The sequence below is a fragment of the Chelonia mydas genome, chromosome 3 (assembly GCF_015237465.2).
Source record: "Chelonia mydas isolate rCheMyd1 chromosome 3, rCheMyd1.pri.v2, whole genome shotgun sequence".
In the NCBI taxonomy this organism is placed as follows: Eukaryota; Metazoa; Chordata; order Testudines; family Cheloniidae; genus Chelonia; species Chelonia mydas.
The window spans coordinates 79,670,430-79,696,277 of record NC_057851.1 but is presented as its reverse complement, the minus strand read 5'-3'; the positions used below and the strand labels follow the sequence as shown (position 1 = coordinate 79,696,277).

Sequence of the window (25,848 nt, the reverse complement as noted above, 5' to 3'; positions counted from 1 at the left end):
GAAACAAAGGTTAACTGGAAGTATCACTTTTCTTTGACCTTAGTTTTGGATGATGAAGACAGCAACAATATTACAGTGGGATCGCTAGTCACTGTTTTGGTCACATTAATAAGGCAAACAATGGCAGTAAGTAGTCAAAGTATTTACAACTTTGGATGAATTGCAAATGCATTGTGATAACCTAGAATGTTTTGTTAAGAGCTAGTTTCTTGATAATTTTGTGGTAATGGATTGGTTGATCACAGGATGACTATGAGCCACCGATGTGATATGGCCATGAAAAAAGCTAATGTGGTCTTAGGATGCATCAGGCGAGGTATTTCCAGTAGAGATAAGGAGGTATTAGTACCGTTATACAAGGCACTGGTGAGACCTCAACTGGAATATTGTGTGCAGTTCTGGTCTCCCATGTTTAAGGAGGATGAATTCAAACTGGAACAGGTACAGAGAAGGGCTACTAGGATGATCCAAGGAAAGGAAAACCCGTCTTATAAAAGGAGAATCAATGAGCTTGGCTTGTTTAGCTTAACTAAAAGAAGGCTGAGAGGAGATATGATTGCTATCTATAAATATATGAGAGGGATAAATACCTTGGAGGAAGAATTATTATTTAAGCTCAGTACCAATGTGGACACAAGAACAAATGGACATAAACTGGCCATCAGGAAGTTTATACTTGAAATTAGATGAAGGTTTCTAACCATCAGAGGAGTGAAGTTCTGGAACAGCCTTCCTAGGGAAGCAGTGGGAGCTTCAAGACAAAGCTTGATAAGTTTATGGAGGAGATGATATGATGGGATAGCCTAATTTGGGCAATTAATTGATCTACTAGCGGTAGATATGCCCAATGGCCTGTGACGGGATGTTAGATGGGGTGGGATCTGAGTTACTACAGAGAATTCTTTCCAGGGTGTCTGACTGGTGAGTCTTGCCCACATGCTCAGGGTTTAGCTGATCGCCATATTTGGGGTCGGGAAGAAATTTTCTCCCAGGGCTTCTTGCCTTCCTCTGCATGGGGCACGGGTCACTTGCTGGAGGATTCGCTGCACCTTGAAGTCTTTAAACCATGATTTGAGGACTTCAGTAGCTCAGGCATAAGTTAGGGGTTTGTTACAGGAGTTGGTGGGTGAGATTCCATGGCATTGTGCAGGAGGTCAGACTAGACGATCATAATGGTCCCTTCTGACCTTAAAGTCTATGATTCTAAAAACACCATTCTTGAATCAAGCTCTTCCATTGTCAAAATGTTAATGCTCTCTCCCTCAAAACTTTTGTTTCATGTTAGAAATCTCACAGGTCACTCTATTCACTACACTAGTCCACACCCAAAGGAAATAGCCTGCACCGGAAAGGTTATGGAGTAATTTTACTCTTGATATGTTGACAAATAGCTTTTGCAGTAGTTCATCAAAAATTCCAATGGTAATGCCTGTCATCTGAATTAAGTAGTTAGAACACTTAAGTTACTTTAATAGATAAATCAAATAGCAAAGGTGCATTTTTTAAAAGATAAGTTGAAGTTTATTTTTGTGTATGGTGGTGTTCTTGTCAATTTCATGGTTCCTGAGCCATGAAATTAACACGAAAGCCAGCTCCTCAGCCTGGCTGTTGCCCAGTCTCTGCTTCAAGCTGGGCTACCACCCAGGCTCCTGGCTTGGGCTGCCACCTGGGCTGCCCGCTGGTAGCCCTGCTGCCCTCCAGGGCCCCGGCTCCCTGCTGGGAGCACGGCAGCTGACCAGACTTCCAGTGTGGATCTTCCTGCCGTAGGCAAGAAGCCCCGGGCGGCTCCCCCTCAAGCTCCTCTTTGGGAGCAGGAAGGCGAGAAGCCTTGCGCCACTGCCCCCCCCCCCCCACCCCCAATGTCTGGCTGGGAGCACAGAGGCGAGAAGCCCCAAGGGGCTGTCACTCTGCGCCTGGCTGGGAGCGCAGAGGCGAGATGTCTTGGAGGACAACCGAGCTCCCGGTGGGGAGCTGCGCAGAGCTGAGAGCCCTGGCTCTTAGTCCCCCACACTGCCCCTCTTTAGTCGGTGGAAGTGCTCCTGGTGAGGCCATGCACCACTGACCGAAGGAGGATAGTGTGGACATCAGCCACCGTGGTGGTTAATGCAGTGGCTGTAAGTCGACCCAACATAAGTCAACTTAAGATTGTAGTGTAGATATAGCTGTAGGCCATGCCTATGCTATCACTTTTGTTGGCAAAACTTGCGTTACTCGGGTGTGGAAAAAAACCTCCCCATAGTGATATAAGTGTCCCCGTCATAAGTGGTAGTGTGCACAGTGCTATGTCGGCGGAAGAGCTTCTCCCTCTGACATAGCTACCGCCGCTCATTGGAGGTGCTTTAATTATGTCCATGTGAGAGTTCTCTCCCATTGGCATAGAGTAGCTACACGAACAATCTTACAGCGGCACAGCTGCATTGGTACAGCTGTGCCACTGTAAGGTCTCTAGTGTAGACATAGCCTTAAGAATCCTTAAAGAAACCTCTCTGATCTTTGGTCTATTGTACATGTGCAGTGAAGGAGGCAAATAGGATGCCAAATTATACATATAGGGACATAGAAGGAAATAATCTATAACTTGTATAGCTAAATATTATCACCTTATAGAATACCTTAAAGAAGATAAACTGTAGTTGCTGAATGGGTAGCAGTGGTTGATGCTATATTTCAAAGTCTAAACATCTGGATTGCGTGATGTTTGAAATTTTTTCAGTTTTTTAAAAATATCCTTAACATTGTTTCCAGATTTAAACCCCAAGCCCCCTGAAACTAAAGAGAATGTCCACCTGACAAGCCCCAGAGTGTAAACATGCATGACTCCGCCCTTCAGTCAAAATCCAGCATAAATGGAGCTTTGCATTGTGCCTCAAACCTAAAACACCTTGGCATCCTCAGATCAACAGAGGAGCAAACTTTAGAGTCTTCCACTGAATATGCCTTGCTGGTAGCACCTAAATGTTTATATCTTTGAACCGTTGGAATACGTGATCTGATCACAACTGTTTGTTGCAGTGCATGATAAGAGAGCAGTCTCTGATATAGCCAGGACACAGAACATGTCATATATTAAAGATTGGTATCAACACCTTCAACTGTACCCAGAAGTGAGTTAAAAGATGCAGCAATATATAAAGGATTGGTTTAATGTGCTGTCTACAACTAACGCCACTAAGCAGTCTGGCTGCTGCATTCTGCATCCCCTGTAATTTATAGTTGGCTTTCAAGAGTAGCACTGTCACAGCCTGGCCTGTTGTTACACTGTATGGACATCAGTCTATTATGAGTGGACCCAACTACTGTGTTTGAGTAGCATCTAGTCACTGTTTCTAGCCCATAGTTTCTGGGGCATCTGAATCCCTTGTTTGAGCCCTTCCTTGGGATGTGGGACTATGCAGTCCAGCTATGCTTTGACAGTGCAGTCCAGTTGCCCAAGACTCCTATCCCAGTACCTCAGATTTCCACAAACCCCAGTTGCTTATGCATACTCCCTCAGTTTCATTTAGGTGTGGTCACCCAGGACTTCTAGTTTAACTTCATTGCAGACAATGTGACACAAAAGCAAGGAACACCAGCTTAGCAAATGATTTTTTTAAACCATAATTACTTTACTCTTTAAAGAATTCGGGAATTACAGATCTTAGAAAACAATCTTGAGATGCTCCTGCCGCAGTCTGATCTCTCACATTCTGAGAGTTGGAAATTTGTCTGCTTTTCAGACAATGCTAGATAGAGCACTTCCTGTCATCTCATTCCTCTGCATGTCCAGCTTGTCTGTCGAGGTGGCCTGTCCTTCTCCATCCTTCAGTCTCTCCTTTTGCCATGTGACCAAGCTGATAGGCTGCAGATGTAAAGGGCACGTCTGTGTAGAAAATGCATTGTTTTGGGCAATTGGGCCAGCAGTTGAGAAACTATCAAAGTTGATGTCTTCAGATTGCTCTGTAATGTCTTCTACCTGATGGTCTTTCAGTAAGCAGCTGCCCTGCCCAGGAAAGGTATCTGCAACACAGTTCAATAGTATTGCCTGGGGCAAGGTTAGATGTCTTCAGGGCACGATAGAAAATAATTTACAGTTTTGTGCACACACATCCCGCTCTTTCACAAGTACAGTATAGCACACATTACAGTAGTCCCATCTAGAATTTTACAAGGCATGTGTAAAATGTTGATAAAGCAGTAAAAAATAGAGTATGGGGCAGACATCTTCCAAGAATGCAAAATAAGGCATGGAGTTGCCAGTCATGGCTCCATAATTAAGATTTAGTTTAGTTTTCGCTTTTAAAGCAGGGATTTTGAACATACTATGACTGGGCAGCTACAGTACGTATTGCCTAATATACTATTTATGATATGCAGCAGCACTGCTTTTTGTTAAGTTTGCCTGGTACTTCCCTTTATAAGACCCTGTTTTCAGTTGCTTATGACTTTGTGGAACTTTATATGCAGCGTAGTTGTAGCCATGTCGGTCCCAGGGTATGGGAAAGACAAGGTGGGTGAGGTCATATCTTTTATTAGATCAACTTCTGTTGGAGAGAGAGTCAAGCTTTTGAGCCACACAGCGCTCTTCTTCAGACCTGGGAAAGGTACTCCCAGCGCCACAGCCAAATGCAAGGTGGAACAGATGGTTCAGCATAAATTAATTGTAATTAACTGTGCAACCTTAATTCAGCTTCATTGTGCGGATTATGGTAGTCATACATTTCATGATCACGTACTATTTTTTCCCACAGGACTCCTGCCCTATTCAGTGCACAGTGTTCTGGGGATGAATCAAAGTTGTGTAGTAAAGGAGGCTACTGTCTGTAAGACCCCTGCCTCATTTGTTGCAGAAGCAGGAAGCTGTGTAGTGAATAAGGCAAGGCTTTGCAGAAAGGGAAGGGAGGGTCTCATGGTTAAGGAACTTGAATGATGCCCTGAAGAATAGGATTCTACCCCTGACTGTGCCATGGAGTTCCCGTGTAATGCTGGGCATGTCACTGAAACCATACTTTTTACAGGGTGGTCATTAATTGTGTTTTCCTCATTTTCTGTCACCCAGCATGATACCTTGGGGCCTGATTAGCAGAAGAGCTGAGTACTCTCAACTCCAATTTAAATCAGTGAGAGCTGTGCTTGAATGTGTTAAGTGCTATACAATGCTATGTAGTCTGAAAACCCAGGTCCTTCGTACCTCAACTGGGCACCCAAAATTAGTGGATGCTTTTGACCTTAATCTCTCTGTAGCTCAGCCTTTCATCTATAAAATGGGGATAAAACCATACTCTCACCTCATAGGGGTTTTGTGAAGATAAATTAAGTAATGTTTGAAGCGCACATACTGTAATGATGAGCTCCATTGAAAATCCCTTGAGGAAATTAATAATTCTGTCTTTAGAACAGGATTCAAATTGTGTGTAGTAAATAAAGCCTAGGGCCACACATTGAACAATGAGGATAATACACAATATTGAATAGATGTTCATAAGTCCATTTTGTGCTCTGAATGAGGCGAGGCAGGGATCCTGTAAAACCCAGTGGTGTGTGATCATGAAACTGAAGATGGTATCATACACACTCTTAAGGGGGCTGAATTTAGGTTGTACCGACAATTTTAATGCTGGCATTTCCTAACTTCTGAGTGCTTGACTTTACAACCTTAATAATGTTTAACATAACTTTGTGTAATTGTATTATGTATGTATGAAATAAAATTGAGGAGATTGAATCTCACTGGTAAATAGTGTTTTGGATAGTTGTATGTTTAGGCAAATACAATATGTACCAGTACAGCGACTTAAATGAATTTGCTATGCACCATAACCTTGACAATACCAATGCACTGGAATGTAAAATTCAGTCACTTTTACCATGGCTGCTGTGTCCAAAAAAACTCTTTAAGCAGGTTTAATGGTATGTTTAAACTTACCATGGTTGAAAAAGTGAACAGATATCTTTGTCCAAAATTTGAATGTTTGTTGGCAACTCCCAATTTTTACATGCAGTCTATGTGCGTTCATGATATTGCCAGTAAATCGCATTTGCCCTCTTAATATAGGACAATTTGCTATAGCAGATTATATGTCTGCATTTTTGTGCCAGATAACTAGTATCTTTCTGTGTAAGTAAGAAATGAAAAATACTTTTCCACCTACAGACACTTCTGAGCTTCTAGAGGGAGGCAGATAAAGTGTATTGTTTTACTAATGTTAACATTGATATTCCTGGCTTGATTTGTGCTCCTGGATCCATGAATGACAGGCTAGATATTGAGTTTCCTTTTCTTAATATTCTTGTAACTGGGGTAGAATTTGCATTTTACTACTACTGCTTGCTTTTGTGATACAGAATTTTCACATTGTACAGCATAAATACAGTAAAAGCTTTGTAATCTTGCATGTTGGGGATGTGGGGGATGCTGGTAAGTGAAAAATTCTGGTTAACTAAGAGAGATGGAGTTTGGGTGCAGGGGGGGCTCAGGGCAGGGGGTTGGGGTGTGGGGTGCCATACCCAGGCGACGCTTACCTCGGGTGGCTCCCCACGAGTGGCGACATCCCTGCTGCTCCTAGGTGGAGGTGCAGCTAGGCGACTCTGCATGCTACCTCTGCCTGTAGGCGCTGCCCCCGCATCTCCCATTGGCTGCGGTTCATGGCCAAACAGCTGCGGATCCAGCGCGCGGGACAGGGCAGGGGTAGTGCACAGAACAGCCTAGCCGTGCCTCCGCCTACGAACAGCAGGGACATGTCGCTACTTCCGGGGAGCCACACAGAGCTAGGTAGGGAGCCTGCCAGCCCTATGCCAATCGGACTATAAACTGGGCTTTCAATGAAGATCAGAAATGCCGATTTATAGAGCTTGCCTGTTGGTACAGGGCCAGATAACATAGTTTTTACTGTAAATCTTTCAGCACAAGGGACTGCTGTAATTATTCTGAGAATTTTTTTAGTAGATGAACTATGCTAGTATTGGTAAAATCCTGTACAAAGGATTGAAATTTTCTTAATCTTTTTCATACTTGTCAATTAGTGTCTTACGGTTGTCACTGAAAAGAGAATTCTCAGTAATGGACAAAACCCCTCAGATTTAGTCTTGTTAAATTTACTTTAATATCTAAGTGACAATGTAATTTTCTAAGCATCAGTGCCGGTTGGCACAGACAAAGATTAAGACTTCATTTCCTCCCTAATCAGGAAGTGTTTGAAAAGGAACAGTCCACCTGTGCAGCGGAAGAGCAACCTACAGAGGATGGGGTAAGTTGAGAATTAGACTATATTACAGTACCTCTGCTTCCTAGTTGAGGAAGTGAACCTTCATTCAGATTCTGAGTGACTCTTTCATGTACTTGTGATAGATTTTTTTTTTTTGCAAAGACGTATACAAATATCCAGTAGAACTTAGCTTTTAAGGTAGGATCATATCTTAAAACATTTGAAGCATGTGAAGATGGCTGCCTCAAGTTAAAATATTTAGTGTAATTTAATCTGCCTACTATTTAACCACCATGTTTCCTTACAGCAAGGAGATGCCAACAAAGTTAAGAACAAAGGATGGCAGCAAAAGAATAAAGGAACCAAGAAGGCTTCAAAATCAAAGAAAAAGAAACCTTTGAAAAAGAAACCTGCTCCTCCTCCATTGCAGCAGCCAAAGCAGCAGAAGCAAAAGCAAGCTAATGGGGTATTTCATTGAAAGATTTCAAAGCCAGAAGGGACTGTTAAATCACCTAGTCTGACCTCCTGTATATATCACAGGCCATTAAATTTCACCCAGTTATCCCTATATTGAGTGCCAGGAACTTGTGTTTGACTAAAGCAGGGGTGGGCAAACTACGGCCCAGGAGTCGTATCCGGCCCTTCAGACGGTTTAATCCAGCCCTCAAGCTCCCGACAGGGAGTGGGGTCCGGGGTTTGCCCTGCTCCACATGTGCCGGGGCTCCATGCGGCTCCCAGATGCAGCGGCACGTCCCCACTCTGGCTCCTACATGTAGGAGCAGCCAGAAGGTTCTGCTCCTGCCCCTGCCCCAAGCGCCGCTCCTGCAGCTCCCATTGGCCGGGAACTGTGAGCATTCATGGCCCACCATATAATTTCCATGCCCAGATGTGGCCCTCAGGCCAAAAAGTTTGCCCACCTCTGGACTAAAGCATATCTTCTAAAAAGGCATCCAGTCTTGATTAGAGGGCTTCAGGAGATGAAGAACCCACCACTTCCCATGGTAATCACCCTCATTATTAAAAATTTGATTAATTTCTGATTTGAATTTGTCTGGCTTCAACTTCTAGCCACTGATCCTTGTTAGGCCTTTCTCTGCTAGGTTAAAGAGCCCTTTAGTACCTGATATTTTCCCCCTGGGAGGTACTTATACACTGTAATCAAGTCACCTCCTAATCTTCTTTTGATAAACTAAACAGATTGAGCTCCTTAAATTTCTCAGCGTAAGGTATTTTCTTCAACTCTCAAATAATTTTTGGGGCTCTTTGCACCCTCTCCAATTTTTCAACATACTTTTAAAAATGGAACACCAGAAGTGGATGCAGTATTTCAATGTTGTTCTCATCAGTAAAAAGTAAAATCATCTCTCTCTCTTCCTATTCCCTTGTTTATATATCCAAGGATCACATTGGCCTTTTTTGCTGTATCACCACACTGAGAGCTCATGCTGAGTCACTTGTCCATTATGACCCTTACATCTTTTTCAGAGGTATTGTTTTTCAGGATACAGTCCCCCATTTTGTAGGTTGGGCTGCATTCTTTGTTCCTAGGTGTACGATCTTCCATTTGGCTGTATTAGAACACTTTTTGTTTTGAATGGGCCCAGCTTACCAAGAGATCCAGGTCGCTCTGACTGCCCTGTCGTTGTCATTTATCACTCTATCACTGTGTGTGCCATTTCTGAATTTTATCAGCTATAAATTTATATTTACTTCCAGATCATTGATAAAAGTAATGAATAGCATTGGGCCTAGTACTGATCCTTGTTGAACTCTACTAGATACATCTCCATTCTATGATGATTCCACATTAGCAATTACTATTTGAGGTCTGTTAGTTAACAAGTTTTAATCAAGTGCTTTATTAACAGTGTATGGTGCTCACTTTTAATCAGCATGTCATACAGTACTAAGTCAACCCCCTTACAAAAGTCTAACTGTATTACATCTGTGCAGTTACCTTTATCAACAAAACTTTTAATTTTAAAGAATGAAATCAGGTTTGTTTGACAAGACCTGTTTTCCATAAAGCCTTGTTGATCAGCACTAATTACATTCCCATCCTTTAATTCTTTGTTAATAGAATCCCATTTCAGCTTTTCCATTATTTTGCCCAGATTGATGTCCGACTAACTGGCCTATAATTACCTGGGTCATCCTGCTTCCCATCTTCTGAATATTGTCACATTAGCACTCTTCAAGTCTTCCAAAATTTATTAAAAATTAACGTCAACAAGCCGGAGATCTATACAGCCAACTCCTTTAGGACTATTGGATGTAAGTTGTCCAGGGCTTCTGATTTTAGAATATTTATTCTTGGCAAATGTTAAATAACATCCTGTTTAGTTACTAGGGGACTGGAATGTACATCATCCCACTTCTTTCCAAATACAGAGCAGAAGTATTTATTGATTTCTTCTACCTTTCTACATCATTAACTATTTTACCATGTCTCTCGAGTAATGGGCCATTGTTAGCTTTTCTTTTGTTCCTAATATACTTAAGGACATTTTTTTTTACTGCCCTTAGCCCTGCATGCCTGGGATTTTTTCCCTTGATGTCTTTAGTTTCCCTTATCAGTGTCTACAATTCCGTAACTTTTTTTAAATTTATATCAATTGTTATCAACGTCCCTTTTTTGCATTTGTTTTATATATAATTGCTGCCTTCGCTTTCTCATTGAACCAGGATGGACTTTTACCCAAAGTCTTTCTTGATTGTAGAATGGTAGCTTTTTGGCCATCTAACCAAAGTCTTACTAAAGAACTCCCAGTTTTCATTCACCTTTTTCCTCCCAATCAATTCTACTCTTACTTTTCTTCAACTTTGGAAAATTAGCCCTTTTTGAAGCACTATGTTGTGTGTATTTTACTGGTTGGGACTATTCTCCATGATCTGGTTACATTCAATATGGGTAAACAGTCACTGATCCCAAGGCAACTACCAACTTTCAGTTCAATGACTAGTTCATCTTTAACTGTCAGAGTGAGGTTCACAATAGTTACCTCATGTTGAGTGCCATAATTTTTGTGTTAAAAAATTATCTGACTTTTAGAAATTCTAATGGTGTTTTAGTACTGGCTGTATGAGACCTGCATGTGTTTCCCAAATTGAAGTCCCTCATAAGTTTTCTTTTTCTTTTTTTTTCTTTTTTTTTTCTTGTGAACACGTTAGAGGTGTGTGTAAGGAGTAACTCTCCCTCTGATCTGGTTTGATTTGCTTCTTCCTGGCTTTGTTAGTTACTGGGAGCATATGGATAAAAGATATTTTGTTTAACACAATAAAAAAATTAGCCCAAATACTATGGGAATGACAAACACAACTGAGACACCAATTCTTAGAGATTCAATTAGATTGTGACATTAATGTTGTAGATGATACGGGGGAGGAGAAGAGATGGTTCTCTTTCAAATGATGTATTGCTGTGTGAAAGGTGTATGCTGTCCGTGCTCGCCCCCTTGTGGCCATGTGCTTTGCTATGGATGTGCCCTGCCTTAATTTTCCTGATTAGGTTATCACATAAAAGTCTTGCTAATTTTATTATCAAACAATGTCCTTTTTAGAGGGAATCACTTATTAATGGAAAATGTAATAAATTCAGGTAAGTCCTTTACCCAGGCTTCTTACCTGGAAGACATATTTCATCTGAGTTTCAGTCCTGCCTGAATTCATCCCACTCTCAGGCACTTTATCTGCAAGACACTTTCAACCCTGTTTCCTTAAATGGAGCCAGGGCCTCTTCATGGCCTTCCTGACTGCCGCTTTTCTCCAGGCAGCACAAAGCTCCTTGCAGGCTGGGCCCCCGACAGCTATGTGGGAAGTTCCTCTCTAAATTCCTTATCTTGGAGTTCTCTTGCTCTGTCCTGTGGGAGCTCCTCTCCCTTAGGAACACCTGAGTGCTGGTAGCCTTTTATCAGGTCCACGTGCTTGTTAGCCAATTAGATGCCAACCAGCCACTTAAGCAATAAATTACTTACAGGTGGGCTGAGATGGGATTCTCCCCTTACACCCATCATGGGTAGACTGGGCCCTGACTCCCCTTAAAGGTGAATACAGAACTGGATTTTTAGAGCACTTCACATTTTAGTAATGAAAAGTGTGTATAATGGGAGACTTACAATAGTGAACTAAAAATCGGTAGTTCCTAAATAGTGGACAAATATAACGGCTATTAAGTCTTTTAGTATCACTGTCTCTGATATCACAACTCTTTTAGTACTTTAGGATGTTAATTTCCCCCGTATATCAACCAGAAATGGTCTTGAAATCTGTTTTACATTTCATTCAAAGAACCCTATCTGAAATAATGCAGTACCCCATGGCATTGCAGTGTCACATATTAGGTACTAGTCCTCAAGTGGGACTTAAGAGCCCATGGCCTTCAGACTTGGAGCACAGGAATGCTGCCCCTGGGAATAACAGATCGTTTTGTTTTTGTTTAGGAAGTTGTAATAAGGGAGGAAGATGAAGAACTTTCTGATAAAGGAAGTGAGTCTGATGAAGAAGAAACTAACAGGGACTCTCAAAGTGAAAGAGATGATGGAAGTGAAAGAGACTCCGACAGAGAACAAGATGAGAAACAAAACAAAGACGATGAAGCTGTAAGTCTCGCTTTGCGGTGAAGGGTGATTTTGCCTCTGGAGTTGTGGGGAAAACATGTTATCTCTTTAGCAACGACCTCAGGCTGAACAACACAAGGATGAAGTGGTAGCATCAACTCTCTCAGGAGAAAGTCATATTAAGTCTTCCTCTTCCAGCGTGAGGTTGCCATGATGCATGTCCCTTAGTGCAGTGTTCCCTTACAGAGAGGAATGAGAAATGTTAAAATTACAGAACAAGAGAAATGAAAACTTCAATTTTAGCGGAAGAATGTACTAAAGTTTTTCAACTTAATTTGACAGTTAATCGACTTTGATGCTGTGAGATTTCAATATAAAACCTCCCCTTAAATTTTAAATCCTTGACACACCTAACTATTATGCATTGTACAATGCATTCTACACACATAGCAGTGGGAGAAGTGTGTGTGTGTGTGTGTATGTATGTATGTATGTATATGACATTTGGTAAGTTAGAATTATTGTGAATTTGGGTTGTATTAGCTCCAAGAGGCTTGTTGTGCTAGGGTCTCACACAACAAAATAGTGGCTTCTTCTCAAGAGATATTACAGTCTAAGTATAAGATAAGAGAAAACAGTTGGATGCAACAAACCGGGTGAGCACAAGGTAGTAGTGTGATAATTAAGTGTAGTGAACAATGGTCGTGGCCAACCAACTGCTTAGCCATTGATGAGTATTTTGTAGGCGACATTGAAAAGGTAAGTTTTGAAGAGTGATTTGAAGGAGAATAATGTAGTGGCTTTGCAGATTTTTACAAGGAGCAAGCACATTTTCAGAAGTGTCCATTTGGCTGGTCTCATGTATTTCACTGCCATTTGATTTTTAAGCATCAGGCTTTCAAATTTGAACCCTGTCTGCACTTGCCTGTTTTTTGTACAATATGAAGCTTAGCACACGCATTTACCATGCTGTCTGTGTGCTGTTCTTGATGTGCTGGGATTTCATTTTTAATAGGAGAAGAGATGACTAAAGTAACTCTTTAAATCCTTGTTGTCTTCAACAGGAGTGGCAAGAATTACAGCAAAGTATACAGCGAAAGGAGCGGGCCCTTCTGGAAACCAAATCAAAGATAACACATCCTGTTTACAGTCTTTACTTTCCCGAGGTCAGCAACAGTGAACTTTATTAGAGCTGTGACAAATGGGAATTAATGCAACCAAAGTATACAACTTAATGGTTTAGAATTTATATATTGTTTTAAAGTTAAAATTCTAATTTTTAAAATTGCTAATTTATACAGAGCAAAATTGCTGGTTTCCTTGAGACTTGTCTTTCTATATATATATATTATATAGAATATATATTTTTAATATATTAAAAAAAAAAGTTACTTCTAGTATAGCTTTTTTGAAAACTGAATTTTTCACTGGATTCTCAAACTTCGATGTGTGAACTCCCAAGTCCCTGTTGAGCAGAAATGATATAAAACTTCTGCATTCAACTTTTGTTCTCCTCCAGCAGAGCTATTGCATATAATTTGGTCACAAAACCATATCTGTCAAGATCTGCTGCAGAGAGAGCTTCTTGGATGGTGACTTCTTATATCCCTTCTCTCATTCCCCATTCTCTCTATAGAGTGGTATAGCAGAGCAGCAGTTCTGCTATAGTTAAGGTTGATAGTCATCTTTCAAACAGTAAGTGACTATCCTAAATAGTCTAAAATCCCTATGATGCCTCTCATTATCTAGAAATTTAGTGTACATTATGGGAATATAAGGTAGTATTAGTGGTCCAATTTGGGGTTATTTGAGCAACAGGGTCCCTAAGATAAAGCCCCCTTAAAGTTAAATGTTTACAAAAATCTCCTGGTGATTCTAAAGGGGTTTTGCTCTGTACACATGAAGCTGATTGACTGTAATCCTCCCCAAACTGATCTCACCTGCTCAGAATTGAACTCCGTTAGTATGTGGCCCCCACTGCCTCTTTTGGGAAGCAATAGTCCAGAAGTTATTGAAGGTTAAATTTAGACAGGTCAGCTGGAGCCATACTGACCAGCCAAAGAGTGAAACGTGCATGTGTAGCAAGACTAGAGCTTGTTACAAGCTGGAGGGTTTTCAATCAGCCTTTGTTCACTCTAACTGGGTAGCTCAAGATGACATGCTGAGCATTTACCTAAGCAACACGCATGTACTATGAGTTCAGGCCTTACCCTTTGCAGTTTTGATAGAATCTGTGTTGTGCACATTAGTTGTTCTCCTTCATTCTGAAGGGGCTCCTTCTGGAAGTTTTGCCTGAAGACTAAAGTTTCTGGGTTAAGAGCCAATATTTTCAAGTGCTCTAAAATCCACAGGGAGTCTGGTTTTTACTTTAGAAGTATTGTGAAAGCAATCAGCATTAATTAGAGGGAAGATGAAAGACTCTAGTAAGAAGTTACGGCAGTGTAATCATGACTCCTGCTCCTTACCTGTTTCCTGAATAATGGGACTGAATGTGATTAAAGGAAGCAAGTCACTGAGTCATCTGGTCAAGGGGTTGACTGTAACACAGCTCCCATTTTCAGATTCTCAACTGTTTTGGTGAAGAGCTAGGGAATATGTGGGGGGGGAGGGTTGGAGCAGTGAAGGGAGGTATCAGAGCAGTGCAGGCCACAGTAGGGGGTTGAGATGGTGCAGTATAAAGGGTCTGCCCCTCTGCCACCTAGGGCTGTGCTCTGGCACAGCTACTGAGGTCCCAGCACACCCCTAGGCAAAACCCTTTAGTGTAAGGGATCATCCAAACACTGGTTTTGAAAACCCAGTTTCAGTGAGTAGAGTTTGAACAAAGAACTGGGTTTCCAAAAATGGAACTTTCTATGATTCCTTAACAAATAAGGGATCATTATCAAAGGGAACGTTTGGTCTTGAGGAGCTCAAAAGTGTGGACACAGCAGAACCATCAGATGGGAAATTGGGTATTGTTGGATTAAAAGCACTCTCCACGCCAGTTACTAAGTTTAGCTGATTTTAAAGCTTTAATAAGAAAAATTTAGGACAATTAATTAAGCATAAAGCAGTTTGATCAGGATAACATAAAGACCAGTCCTGGGGCATAGGTAGGCTTTCTGTCATCATCAGATCCATGCTGATCCAGTCTGGTCTAAGTCCTGTGTTGCTCCACCCCCATTTATTAAACACACACCCTTTATACATTGTCTCATAACATTGCACAGGTACAAATTATTAAAACTACCTCAATTATAAATATTTCATTTAAAACCAATTTTAATACCTTTTTACTTCTGCTAAAACTCCAACTGATACCTCATATCTGTTTTTTTTTAAGCATTGTTTCTATGTATTCATTATTTCTTATGACATTTATCTTATTGTTACTTATTTGATTTTTATGGCCTTGGAGTTGCTGGTTAGTTCTGCCCAGTCAGTGTTTATCCTCCCTACTCTGTCTTGCTAGTAAATTACACGTTGTATGGTTCACTTCATCCTGTTATCCACACATCAAGAATCTGCTGTAGATAAGGCACAAACCAACTTTTTGATTTTTTTTCCAACCTTTGAAAGCTGTGTCAAGAAGTCACATACAGAAAGCAGAAAAATTCCCTTTTATGCTTTCTTATAACACTATTAAATATATATCTACTTCTCTAATGTTTAAAATACATTTGTCTAACACAGTTCATTATACATTTCTTTATAGCACCTTCTCCTCCTGTGACATAAGTGGAGGGGAAAGAAATGGAGCCATCTGCACCTTCTTCCACTCCTACCATACTCCCCTACAGATACTCCCCTCCCCCCACATCACCCAACAATTCCCCTTCCCTCTACTGCATCCTGATCAGTGGAAGGAACCCAGAACTCCCCTTGATCCTCTTGCTACCTCCATCAGTGGGAAAGGAACATCAGGGTCACCTTTCCCCCTCAGTATTTCTGCTTTTAGGGGGAAAATGGAGGTCAGAGCAGTGCAGGATAGCGTAGGGAGGAAAGGAACATGGTCAGAGTTTGTGTAGTGTAGGATGTAGGGGGGCTTCAGTTCTGCCTCCCACACCCATACGTCCACACCATTACTGTCCCCTCTTTAAAATACACCCCCCCCACTAACTCCATGTCAATGGCTGCACTGTTCATTGTTCTTCTGCCCAGCTCCTCAACCTTTGGGGCCCCTGTCAATGCCCACTCCGCCATTGCTGGGGAGGGAGGACTGGGCTGTCTGGATAGGCAGGGAGGTGAGATGATTCATGGGCACTGAAGTCACTAATACGCAGACAATGTCTTCTGTTGCCTGTATAATCATTTCCAAGGAGCCAGCAGCAGTGGAATGGAGAAAACTGAGCTGTAAAGCTGAGAAGTTATTTTAAATAAAAATAGGAAATTAACTGTCCAAAAAGTTTAATTCAGACTTAAGGTTGCCCAGTGATGCCTAGTGCTGTTTCAGAACATCAAGTTACCTATGCTCAAATCTCTGAAAACCAGCAAATGAAGAGTAACGATACACACTACCTCCATAACACAACCTTAACTCTGCCCTCTTCAGGTGATGCCCCAACACATTCATAGCACATACTAGTACCCTACTCTTACAATTGCTACAAATACTGTGGATACAGAATGCACTGGATACTGAGCACAAAACAAAACTTGGGTTAGAGCAAGGTGTAGTGAACAGAAGCTGTCTAAACTCAAACCATGAGCCTGCACAGATCACCCCAAAGTTGCTAAATGTTACCACCCATTCACCATTGCCAGGAGTATTCCTTCTGAGACATTGCTTTCACTTACCCCACTCACTGTTCACAGGAGATCGCAGTCATGTATGCCACTGGACTGCTGAAAATCCCCACGATGAGAAGACCCTGGTGCACTGCTACTGAGGCACCTACAGAACAGAACATTGGCATACTTGATCCCTCGAGGTACACATACACCTCGGGGGGCGGAAAAATAGTGGGTGCTGAGCAGCCACCAGCAGGCCCCTCCCCCCCCCAGCACCAGGCCCCACCGATCAGCTCATCCCTGTCCCCTGCAGTGCCGCCATCAGCTGTTTGGTGGCATGCTGGGAGAGGAACGGGGGCAGGCCTGGGCAACGCATGGCCCAGATGCAGGGAGTGGAAGGGGTGGAACCAGCTGCTTCCAGCCACTGAGACGCTGCTCTGCAGCCCTGCGCGGCCGTTGCCTGAGAGACCATGGCTGGGGAGGTGCCTCCTGCTGCCTGCTTGGGCTCGGGTGCTGGAGTCCCCAGCAGCTGAGCCAAGCAGGGAGCGAAAGAAACCTCCTCCCCAGCCAGACTCTCTCAAGCAGCTGCTGGGCAGGGCTGCAAAGCAGCGACCGAGAGGGGCCGGCGTTAAAAGGGTCTCCCTCCTGCTCCCCGCCTGGGCTCCTGGGGAGCAGGGAGAGCAGCAGAATGTGCTGGGAGGGCAGGCACAGTGGGAGGACAAAGCGCCTCCCACCCTGCAGGTAACATGGGGCAGGGAGACTGGTGGCGCTGGGCACGGGGGGACATACATGTGACCTGCCCTTTTGCTTGTGCATCCTCCCCACTCCCCCATGGGGAGGCACCAGTTGTATATGGGGCACCCTCCGGGGAGGGGACAGAGCAGGGGGTTGAGCACCCCCAGGAAACCTGGAAGTCAGCGGCTATGCCTCTCCTCATATCACAGTTACAAGTCTTCCAACTCCCACTAATCCCTCCGCCATTCAGTGCAGCTACATCTAACACAGTGAATGCAGCTGGAGTGGGTGCAGATAAATGCTGCAAATCAAATCTGAAGCTTAGTGCAAACAATGACACCTCCTAGTTCTTCATGTGCTACTTATGCACTACCTCTACTGAACAATTCCTAGTTGTTATTGCCAGCTCAAGGGGAAGAGTTAAGGTTACATTGTGGGGGTGGCATATATTTTAACTCTGTATTTCCTGGTTTTCAGAGGTTTGAGCATGACTGAACGCAACATTCTAAAAGGCCATGAGTCAGCACTGAGCAAACTTAACTCTGCTTTAACAAACTTCTTGGGCAGCTAATTAATTTTGTTTGCCAGGGCTGTATCTTCACTTGATACATATTCCTAAATAAATAAATCTCTTCTGTTCCCTCAATCATAGATCCAGAAACTGCACAGATTGTGGCTTTGACATTTTTAGGTAGAATTATGCCCCGATATTCCAGCTCCATGAACATACTGGTTCCCTGGCATGCCTGCACTTGTACCCATCTGTTAAAAGGCATTTTGCCCACGGCATAGTAGCCTGCCAGGTTCAAGTAGGCATACACTGTCGAATCCAACCACTAATTGGTTTAGAAAGAATGGGAAGGTGGCACCTCTCCTGCAAGATTATCCCTCTGTGACAAACCATACCAAATTAGGATTGCACGTTTAATTCCAAGTTGTATCTGTTGACCTCTGTGAAAGTTATAACTATGAATGTCTCCTGATTTTTTCACAAAAAGAAAAGGAGGACTTGTGGCACCTTAGAGACTAACCAATTTATCTGAGCATAAGCTTTCGTGAGCTACAGCTCACTTCATCAATGAAGTGAGCTGTAGCTCACGAAAGCTTATGCTCAAATAAATTGGTTAGTCTCTAAGGTGCCACAAGAACTCCTTTTCTTTTTGCGAATACAGACTAACACGGCTGCTACTCTGAATCCTGATTTTTTGTTTTCCTGTTACCGTTATTGTCGAAAATTGTTTTTAACACCAACTTTGAGGCATGGTCTGTGCCCGAACAACTATATCTATTGCTCAACTGTATGTTAGAATGTAAGGGAAAGAGGTACAACGTGTAAACGGTCAGGATGGTAATTGGCCACCTCCATAAATATTTGAACACAGTATTACAATGCAATACCTAAAATATTCATTGGAGCAGGGATTGGAATGCAACTCTCGCTGCTCACAGGTGAGAGCCCTGAGCCTATAGACTCATTCTCTCTCTTGCTGGCCCACTGTATATAAAGTATTTCCTACAAGGTAGGACAGCTTCAACAGGAGTTATTGAGAATGAGACATCCTAGAATACCCCATAGCTCAGTGGCTAGGGTACTCTCCTGGCAGGTGGGAGATCCAAGTTCAAGTCCTTGTTCCGCATCAAATAGAGTGGGGATTTGAACCTGGGAGTTCCACATCCCAGAAGAGCTCTCTAACCACGGGGCTATTGGTCATAAGGGCAGTTCACCCCCTTCTCCTGGGTTTTGTGAATGGTGCTGAAGGCCCTTATTAATCTAGCGTGAAAAATCAAAACATTTCATTTAATAAATGTCAAAATGAACCATTTTGACATTTCCTGATTTTTTTCTCGACTGAAAACAGTTAATCAGAATTGACACACATTCTCAAAATATTTTGGTTGACCCAAATCTGCATTTGTCAATGAATAATTTTAACTGAAAATTTTTGCCCATCTCTGCTATGTTTCTCATAATTCATAGTGCGTACTTGGCTCACGCTTTAGTTATCCATTGCTGCATAGCTGCCACTGACTCTCATACACTTAAATGCAAATTTCCTCCGCATAGGATCCTTCTTCACTATTGAAAATTATTTTAAAATAGTAATCTGATATTGAATTTTAATTATTAAAATTAAAAATCAATCTGTCCTCAATATCCCCATGTGATAACACGCACATAGGAAACTTAATAAAAAATGTAGTATTTTTTAAACTTACAGCAACAATCTAAACCTTTAAAAATCAGTTTATGGATAAGTTCCTGCATGTCCTGTCTTCACTGACTGGCCCATTAAACACACAAAGCTGTGCTACTACCGAATGGAGATGCAGGTGCTTTCCCACTGATTGATATCCTGTAAAAATGGAAAATTAATATGTCAAGTTAATTTCACGTTCTCCTCACCTTGAGCTGATCAATGCAAAATAGATTTTGTGCTAATCAGCCTTAGTGTTCACTAGTGTGATAGGAATCCAAGATTTCTATTGGTGGTAGTAAAAAATAGATCCTGCTGTATGTCCCATGTGTGCATTTTAGTGGGATTTCTGTGATTTACTAGTCTTATAATTAGTCACTTTAAAAAGTAAAAGAACTTGTACTGTTATTTTGTAACTTAAATTTCAGTTTAATTCATTGATTAGTGTGCAGTCCTTCTGAAAGGCTTCTGAAATATTTGCAAGCAAAAAATGTAGTTAAAATACTAGTTGAGGTTGAAAGTGTATTTCAGTGAAGTCCAGACATCATTTCACATTCTATACATCGTTTAATAAAAAATATCTCCCACCTATGGAATTTGAAGGTGGTCCAGTGTTGCTAGAGGTTCTAAGCCCTGCCCTTCAGCATGGACCACCAGAAAAGTTCCTTCAAAGCTGTAGAAACACTCCAGCAACCATTTATTAGCATTGAAACAACTTTCATATAACACATTAATTAACCATAAGGCAACAATATGTCTGTCTCCCTCTAGAGAGAGAGATTTCAATTTGTTGATATTGTATTGCGACCGTTTACCAGACCACCAAAATGAGTTGAATGAGGAGAGAAGTTGCTTACAGAAACTGGCATTCTAGTTTCTCCCAACCATTTTGTTTTATAACCTAAACAAAGACTATACATCTTACCCTCCTGTTTTTTTCCAGTATAGTGCCTCTTGAGTGGGCTGCGTATGCTCCATGTTTACACTACAGCGGCACAGCTGTGCCTCTGTAGCACCAAAGAATAGCTGCTTCCTGCCTCAATGGAAGTGGTTTTTCCATCGATGTAGTTAGTCCAACTCTCCAAGTGGCGGTGGCTAGGTTGACAGAAGAATTCTTATCTACCCTAGAGGTTAAGTCAACCTGACTGTGGTACTCAGGGTCTGAAATTTTTAATAGTTCTGAGCGATGTAACTAGGTCAGTGTAATTTTTAAGTGTAGACCAGGCATAAGTAACCTCTTCCTCTTCAATGTGCAGTATGTACTGTAAGTTTTTAACTCTTACAACGTAGTTTATTCTTATATTATATATCTGCACTGTAATAAATTATTATGGTATACCAGGCCTTTTAAAATGTTGCCTCTACTTTCTAGTCTTTCATATTATATTTTTTAACAGGAAAAACAAGAATGGTGGTGGCTGTATATTGCCGATCGGAAGGATCAGACCTTAGTATCTATGCCATATCATGTGTGTACGCTCAAAGATAGAGAAGAGGTAAAGTATTTGTAGATTTGAGTATCAAACACTTAATTTTAAATATTTATAGAATACATTGAAGTGGTTTACAGGAAATAATAGTATAATTACATAGCATATTCTGAACTGTAATGCTGTGTTTCCGTAATCTGTTTTTCTTAGGTAGAGATAGACTAGATATAGTTTGTCTTCATCTGACTGATAGGCCAGGATCTTATATTACTGAAGAACTTCGTGGAGGGGAATAACTTTGAGCAGTTTTATTCTGGCTTCTTCTCTTTCCAGAATTGAGGTTGAAAATGGTGAGGTTGACAAGGAGGAACTGTGATTGACTCTGGCATGAAAAGCTGATGGCCAGCAGGATTCATGTGCATAGATAGCTTTTAAATAAAACTGTTTAAATGTAGGACAGCTAATATTGATAACTTCTCTGTAAAACAGAGATTTGGTGAATTACTAATCTCAGCAGTTGGTTTTGGATGTTGATATTCCACAGTGTAATATTATTAATGTTATACTTCTGTAGAGAAATTAAAAGTTGGAACATTCTTGTTATAGGCTATAGTGTTATAAAATAAAACTGTTACATGAAAAGAATCGGTGTAAGACATACTACTTAATTTCATATGGGTGGTTTTTCATATCAGTCAGCAAGGTGGGAGGTTTACTGTGTTAGGGCTGACCTGATTTCTGAGGTCAGAAAAGGGCATGTAAATGCTCTGTTACTTTGTTATACTACATGGGTTAATTTAATAATGATTTAAGTCATTATAAAGTATTTCTGAAAATGATGTATTTTGCCTTTTTTGTTGCTTACATCAGTTCATCCTACAGATTTCACAGAACTTTGTTCTTTCAACTAGATTTTATTTTATTATTGGAAATAAAACGTTCTATTTCTACGCAGATGAGATTTTTCAAGTTTGTTTACCTAGTTTTGCCTTTGGCAGTATGGGCAATAAGCGCAAAAATCATCCAAATTATTAAGCAGTTATATGCAGTTCAGCTCCCTCTGTGTTCACTCTTAGCACTTTACCTTTTCTGTTTTTCTTGGACTTCTGAGCAAATTCCCACTGCCACAGAAATATTTACTTGTCATGTCGCAATTATTGACAGTGGCTTTTAAGTTCTTAAAAGTAGAATTGTAAAATTTCTTTCATCACTTAAAATTACATTAATTCCTCCCTATTAACATTCTATTTGAATGTTTAATCCTTTCACTCTGCGTACAAGAAATAAGTGCTGCATTTTTACTTAACTATATTGCTAATTAAACTTCAGTATGATATAGCAGTGGTGATAAGGTACATGAAATACTTTCCACAGACTAGCTATTAATCTCTAATTTTACCATCCTTTTTTACCTTCAAAAGTACAAAATAACTTTTTTATGAAACTTAAAAAGAAAAAAATTAGGGTCATTTTTCCAGGACTACATTATAGTAGAAATGTGATGTAGTGATAAAATTAATCCTTTGCTCTAGCTATTGTGCTTAGATATCCCCTCTCTTTGGTATCCATTTGTGGCTATTAGCATGTATCTCATGCATGTATTTTACTATGTTGTGGCTTATGGACAAAGTAGCACCCTTCAGTAACTAAAAAGCAATCACTATTATTTTGTGATATGTACTGCATGTTAAACTGTAGAAGTCAATTATACGTTGTTCACACACGTCCTTTGAAGGTCTGCTCAGAATAAAAAACATTTGGAATTAATTGTGTTTTCTAGGTAGAACTGAAATTTCCTGCACCAGGCAAACCTGGAAACTACCAGTACATGGTTTATTTAAGATCGGATTCGTTTATGGGTTTGGACCAGGTTAAACCATTGAAGGTGATATTTTAACCCTAGTAGATTTCTTGCTAAAAATCACTTAGAACAGATGTTAATGTGCACATAGCTAGGCAGAAGTGAGGCAGCATGAAGACACAGTTTTTCAGCTTTAGATTCAACAGTTCTAAGATTTAAGATTTCAAATCTGAACAATCCTTTACTGTAAATTACTTGCCTGATATAGAATGCTAATATAGACTCTTTCACATAAAAAAAAACATTATGAATCAGTCAGTTTTTTCAGGAAATGCCAGGCATGTGGTCAAAAACAGCAATTTTGTTTTATTAAGTCACCCAGTCTCAGATAAGTTTGTATATGTATTTAAATATACAGGTGTGCTTTTGTCGTTGGGGGTTTGCCCCATAAATCAGATAGTAAAGAATATTCTTTTTCAAAATGTAGACACACAGTCAATGAGAAATTCTAACACACTGACTCCTCAAAACAAACTTGTTTACAATTTTATGTGGTATAAGAATCAGATCATTTTTCATGCTTTTCTGATATTTGTTGTCTCATTCAGTCACCTTTTTTGTTCTCTCTCTCTCTGCCCAACCGCTCTGTGCAGCTGGAAGTTCATGAAGCTAAACCAGTGCCAGAAAATCACCCACAATGGGATACAGCAATAGAGGGTGATGAGGACCAGGAGGACAGCGAGGGCTTTGAAGATAGCTTTGAGGAAGAAGAGGAGGAAGAAGAAGATGATGATTAAACAGTACTATTAATTAACTACAACATTTGCACACACTGCAAACTTTTGGTCTGACTGTGGAACTGTACAATAAACAAGAAACACCGTGCAAAAGCATTGAGAAGGCTGAGTTTAGTGTCTCTCTTTACCAAGTGTTGAGTGCATTATATAACTTCTCAGTGAAGGTCAAACAAATGTGTTATGGTTGGTACAACGTGGAAGATGCTTATGGCATGTTACAGCCATTAAGTGCAGGATGGTGAATTTATTTCAATTGAAAATAAAATCTTTTTTATTATAAATGTCCAAAAGCGTGGGCTATGTATTGTCTGATCAATTTAGGGTCCAATAAAATAAAAGGTACTCTTAGCTAGGAGCAATCTTTAAATCAATTTTTCTTGAATTTATTTTGGAACACGTTTAGGTATGATTTACATCTCAAGTCTCTGTTGTTTGAAACAACATCTGCTCAAGTTTCAAGCTTGGTAAATTCTGTGATATTCATTTGATATTTTGCAGTGATACAGCTTAAATCATAGCTTTAAATCTTCTGTTTTTCTTTCATGGTCATCACAAGTTGGCATCATACCTCTGGGCACATTCCATGTAGGCTTGGGGGCTGCCTTTTGGGACTCTACTGCCTTTTCTTCATTGCCCAGAATTATCATGCAGATTACAAACACTTCTTGACAAGGTCATAAAATGTTATTAATGGCTTAAAACATTTTTAAGCCTATACTTCAGCAGATCAGTGCAGGATCTGATTCTTTTGATAAACTATCTGTCTAAAAATGAGTGTGGAACCATACGTTACACAAAGTTGGTAGCTTATATGTAATACCTTTTGTAAAAGGTTCACTCTGAAAGTTGAAATACATTCTTAATTCTTATCTACCTGACACTGTCAGAAAACTTTTAAGGGAAAAATAGTGTGCAAAGGAGGCATGTTTTGTATCAGTTTTGAATTCCTAACAATAAACTGGACAAAATTTGATGACTCTTTGCATTTGTAATTTTGTGCATCCCTTTCTTTTTTATCCTTGTCACAGGGGTGAACAGGGTCAGTAACATGGGAACACACACTTTATTTTCCAAGCAAATATTTACTTAAGGGGTGGGGCACCCTACGTGGCTGCTAAGGTAGCAGGTATTTCTGCACAGCTCAAGCAAAGTGCTTATAGGTTTCCCACCCAATATAACCACTAAAGGTACGCTGTATAAATGTGATTACAGATGTCAATCGTGTAAAGAGAGATGTATGTCCATTACTAAGTGCTGAAGAACTGCAAGGCTGCAATACCATAATACATATTGTGTGACAAATATAAGTTTGTCCTACAGGGAAATTTCCACCCTATGGAAGCCATCCAAATGCCAAAATAGCTGCTCACTAATTTGTGACTTTGTTTATTAAAAAGGGTTGTCATTTTCAATGCAAATTTACATTGATATATTTTTTAAATTTTATTTGCAACTATTGCAATTACAAAGATGTCCTAAATGTGAATATAGTATCTCTTCTGGAGTATAGCACTTCATGCTTATGTAGCAGCAGCAGTGTAGTAGCTGCTTAGCAGATAAGTATGAAGATTGGACTCCTGCCTGAAAGCCTGATTCAGTTTAGATGGCTTGTCACCTTTTAACACCAGTGATGAGCATTCCTTTGTACTTTGTATGGTTTGGGATTAATTTTATTGTCGACTGCATTATGCAAATAGGTGATGCAATAATTCTTTCCCAGAGAATTCCAGTAATTTGAACTGTGCAAAAGACATTTCACTGTTGAAAGAAATGGGAGAAGAGGAATCAGACCTACTGTATCAAATAATTCAGATGATTTAGTTGGGGATTGGTTCTGCTTTGAGCAGGGGGTTGGACTAGATGACCTCCGGAGGTCCCTTCCAACCCTGAGATTCTATGATTCTATGAAATAAGCAAAAGAAAAATGTTAAACTTTAATTTAGTTATGTTAACTGCACCTGGAAAAACAATTTACTGTAACTTTTAATTGTGCTTAAAATGCAGGAGATGGTTTGGAGAATCAGAGATGGGTGATGTATTCCTTTATGCTAATATTTAGGCACTTAATTTCCTGAGAGTGGCAACTACTACGTGCTTAGCACTTCTGAAAATCACTTCCCTTACTTTTAGAAATCTTGAGCTGAATATCTTCCAAGGCCTAACACACAGAGAAGAAAAGATTGTATTAAGAGAAAATAAATCATTAAACTGATCCAACCACCGAGCATATTTACTTAAAGTTGATAATATGGAAGCATTGGGAGTACTTGGAAAATTAGAATCGACAAACCAGGTTGAATTTTGTATTTATAAAATTTTGTATTTATAAAAGAAAAGTCAAATACCTAAAACTGACTGAGTAAAATATTGGTCTGAATGTATCTACGGCCCACGAAGATAACTTGATAACTAATAACAAGCACTGGTCAAAATGGTCACTTCA

At 40.5% G+C, this 25,848-nt stretch overlaps 1 protein-coding gene across 2 annotated transcripts in view; it reads left to right on the top strand.

Annotated features, from left to right (window-relative positions):
- The window catches only part of SEC63 (SEC63 homolog, protein translocation regulator), a 100,893-nt gene extending 77,203 nt beyond the window's left edge, over positions 1–23,690 (top strand). For both annotated transcript variants that reach the window (XM_037894584.2, XM_037894585.2), the window contains exons 14-21: positions 44–126; positions 7,164–7,223; positions 7,489–7,647; positions 11,621–11,779; positions 12,802–12,903; positions 20,775–20,873; positions 22,588–22,692; positions 23,262–23,690. In XM_037894584.2, coding sequence (XP_037750512.1) covers positions 44–126; positions 7,164–7,223; positions 7,489–7,647; positions 11,621–11,779; positions 12,802–12,903; positions 20,775–20,873; positions 22,588–22,692; positions 23,262–23,405 — 911 coding nt within the window. In that variant the 3' untranslated portion in view covers positions 23,406–23,690. The remainder of the gene's footprint in view (positions 1–43; positions 127–7,163; positions 7,224–7,488; positions 7,648–11,620; positions 11,780–12,801; positions 12,904–20,774; positions 20,874–22,587; positions 22,693–23,261) is intronic.
- The last annotated feature ends 2,158 nt before the right edge of the window (positions 23,691–25,848 follow it).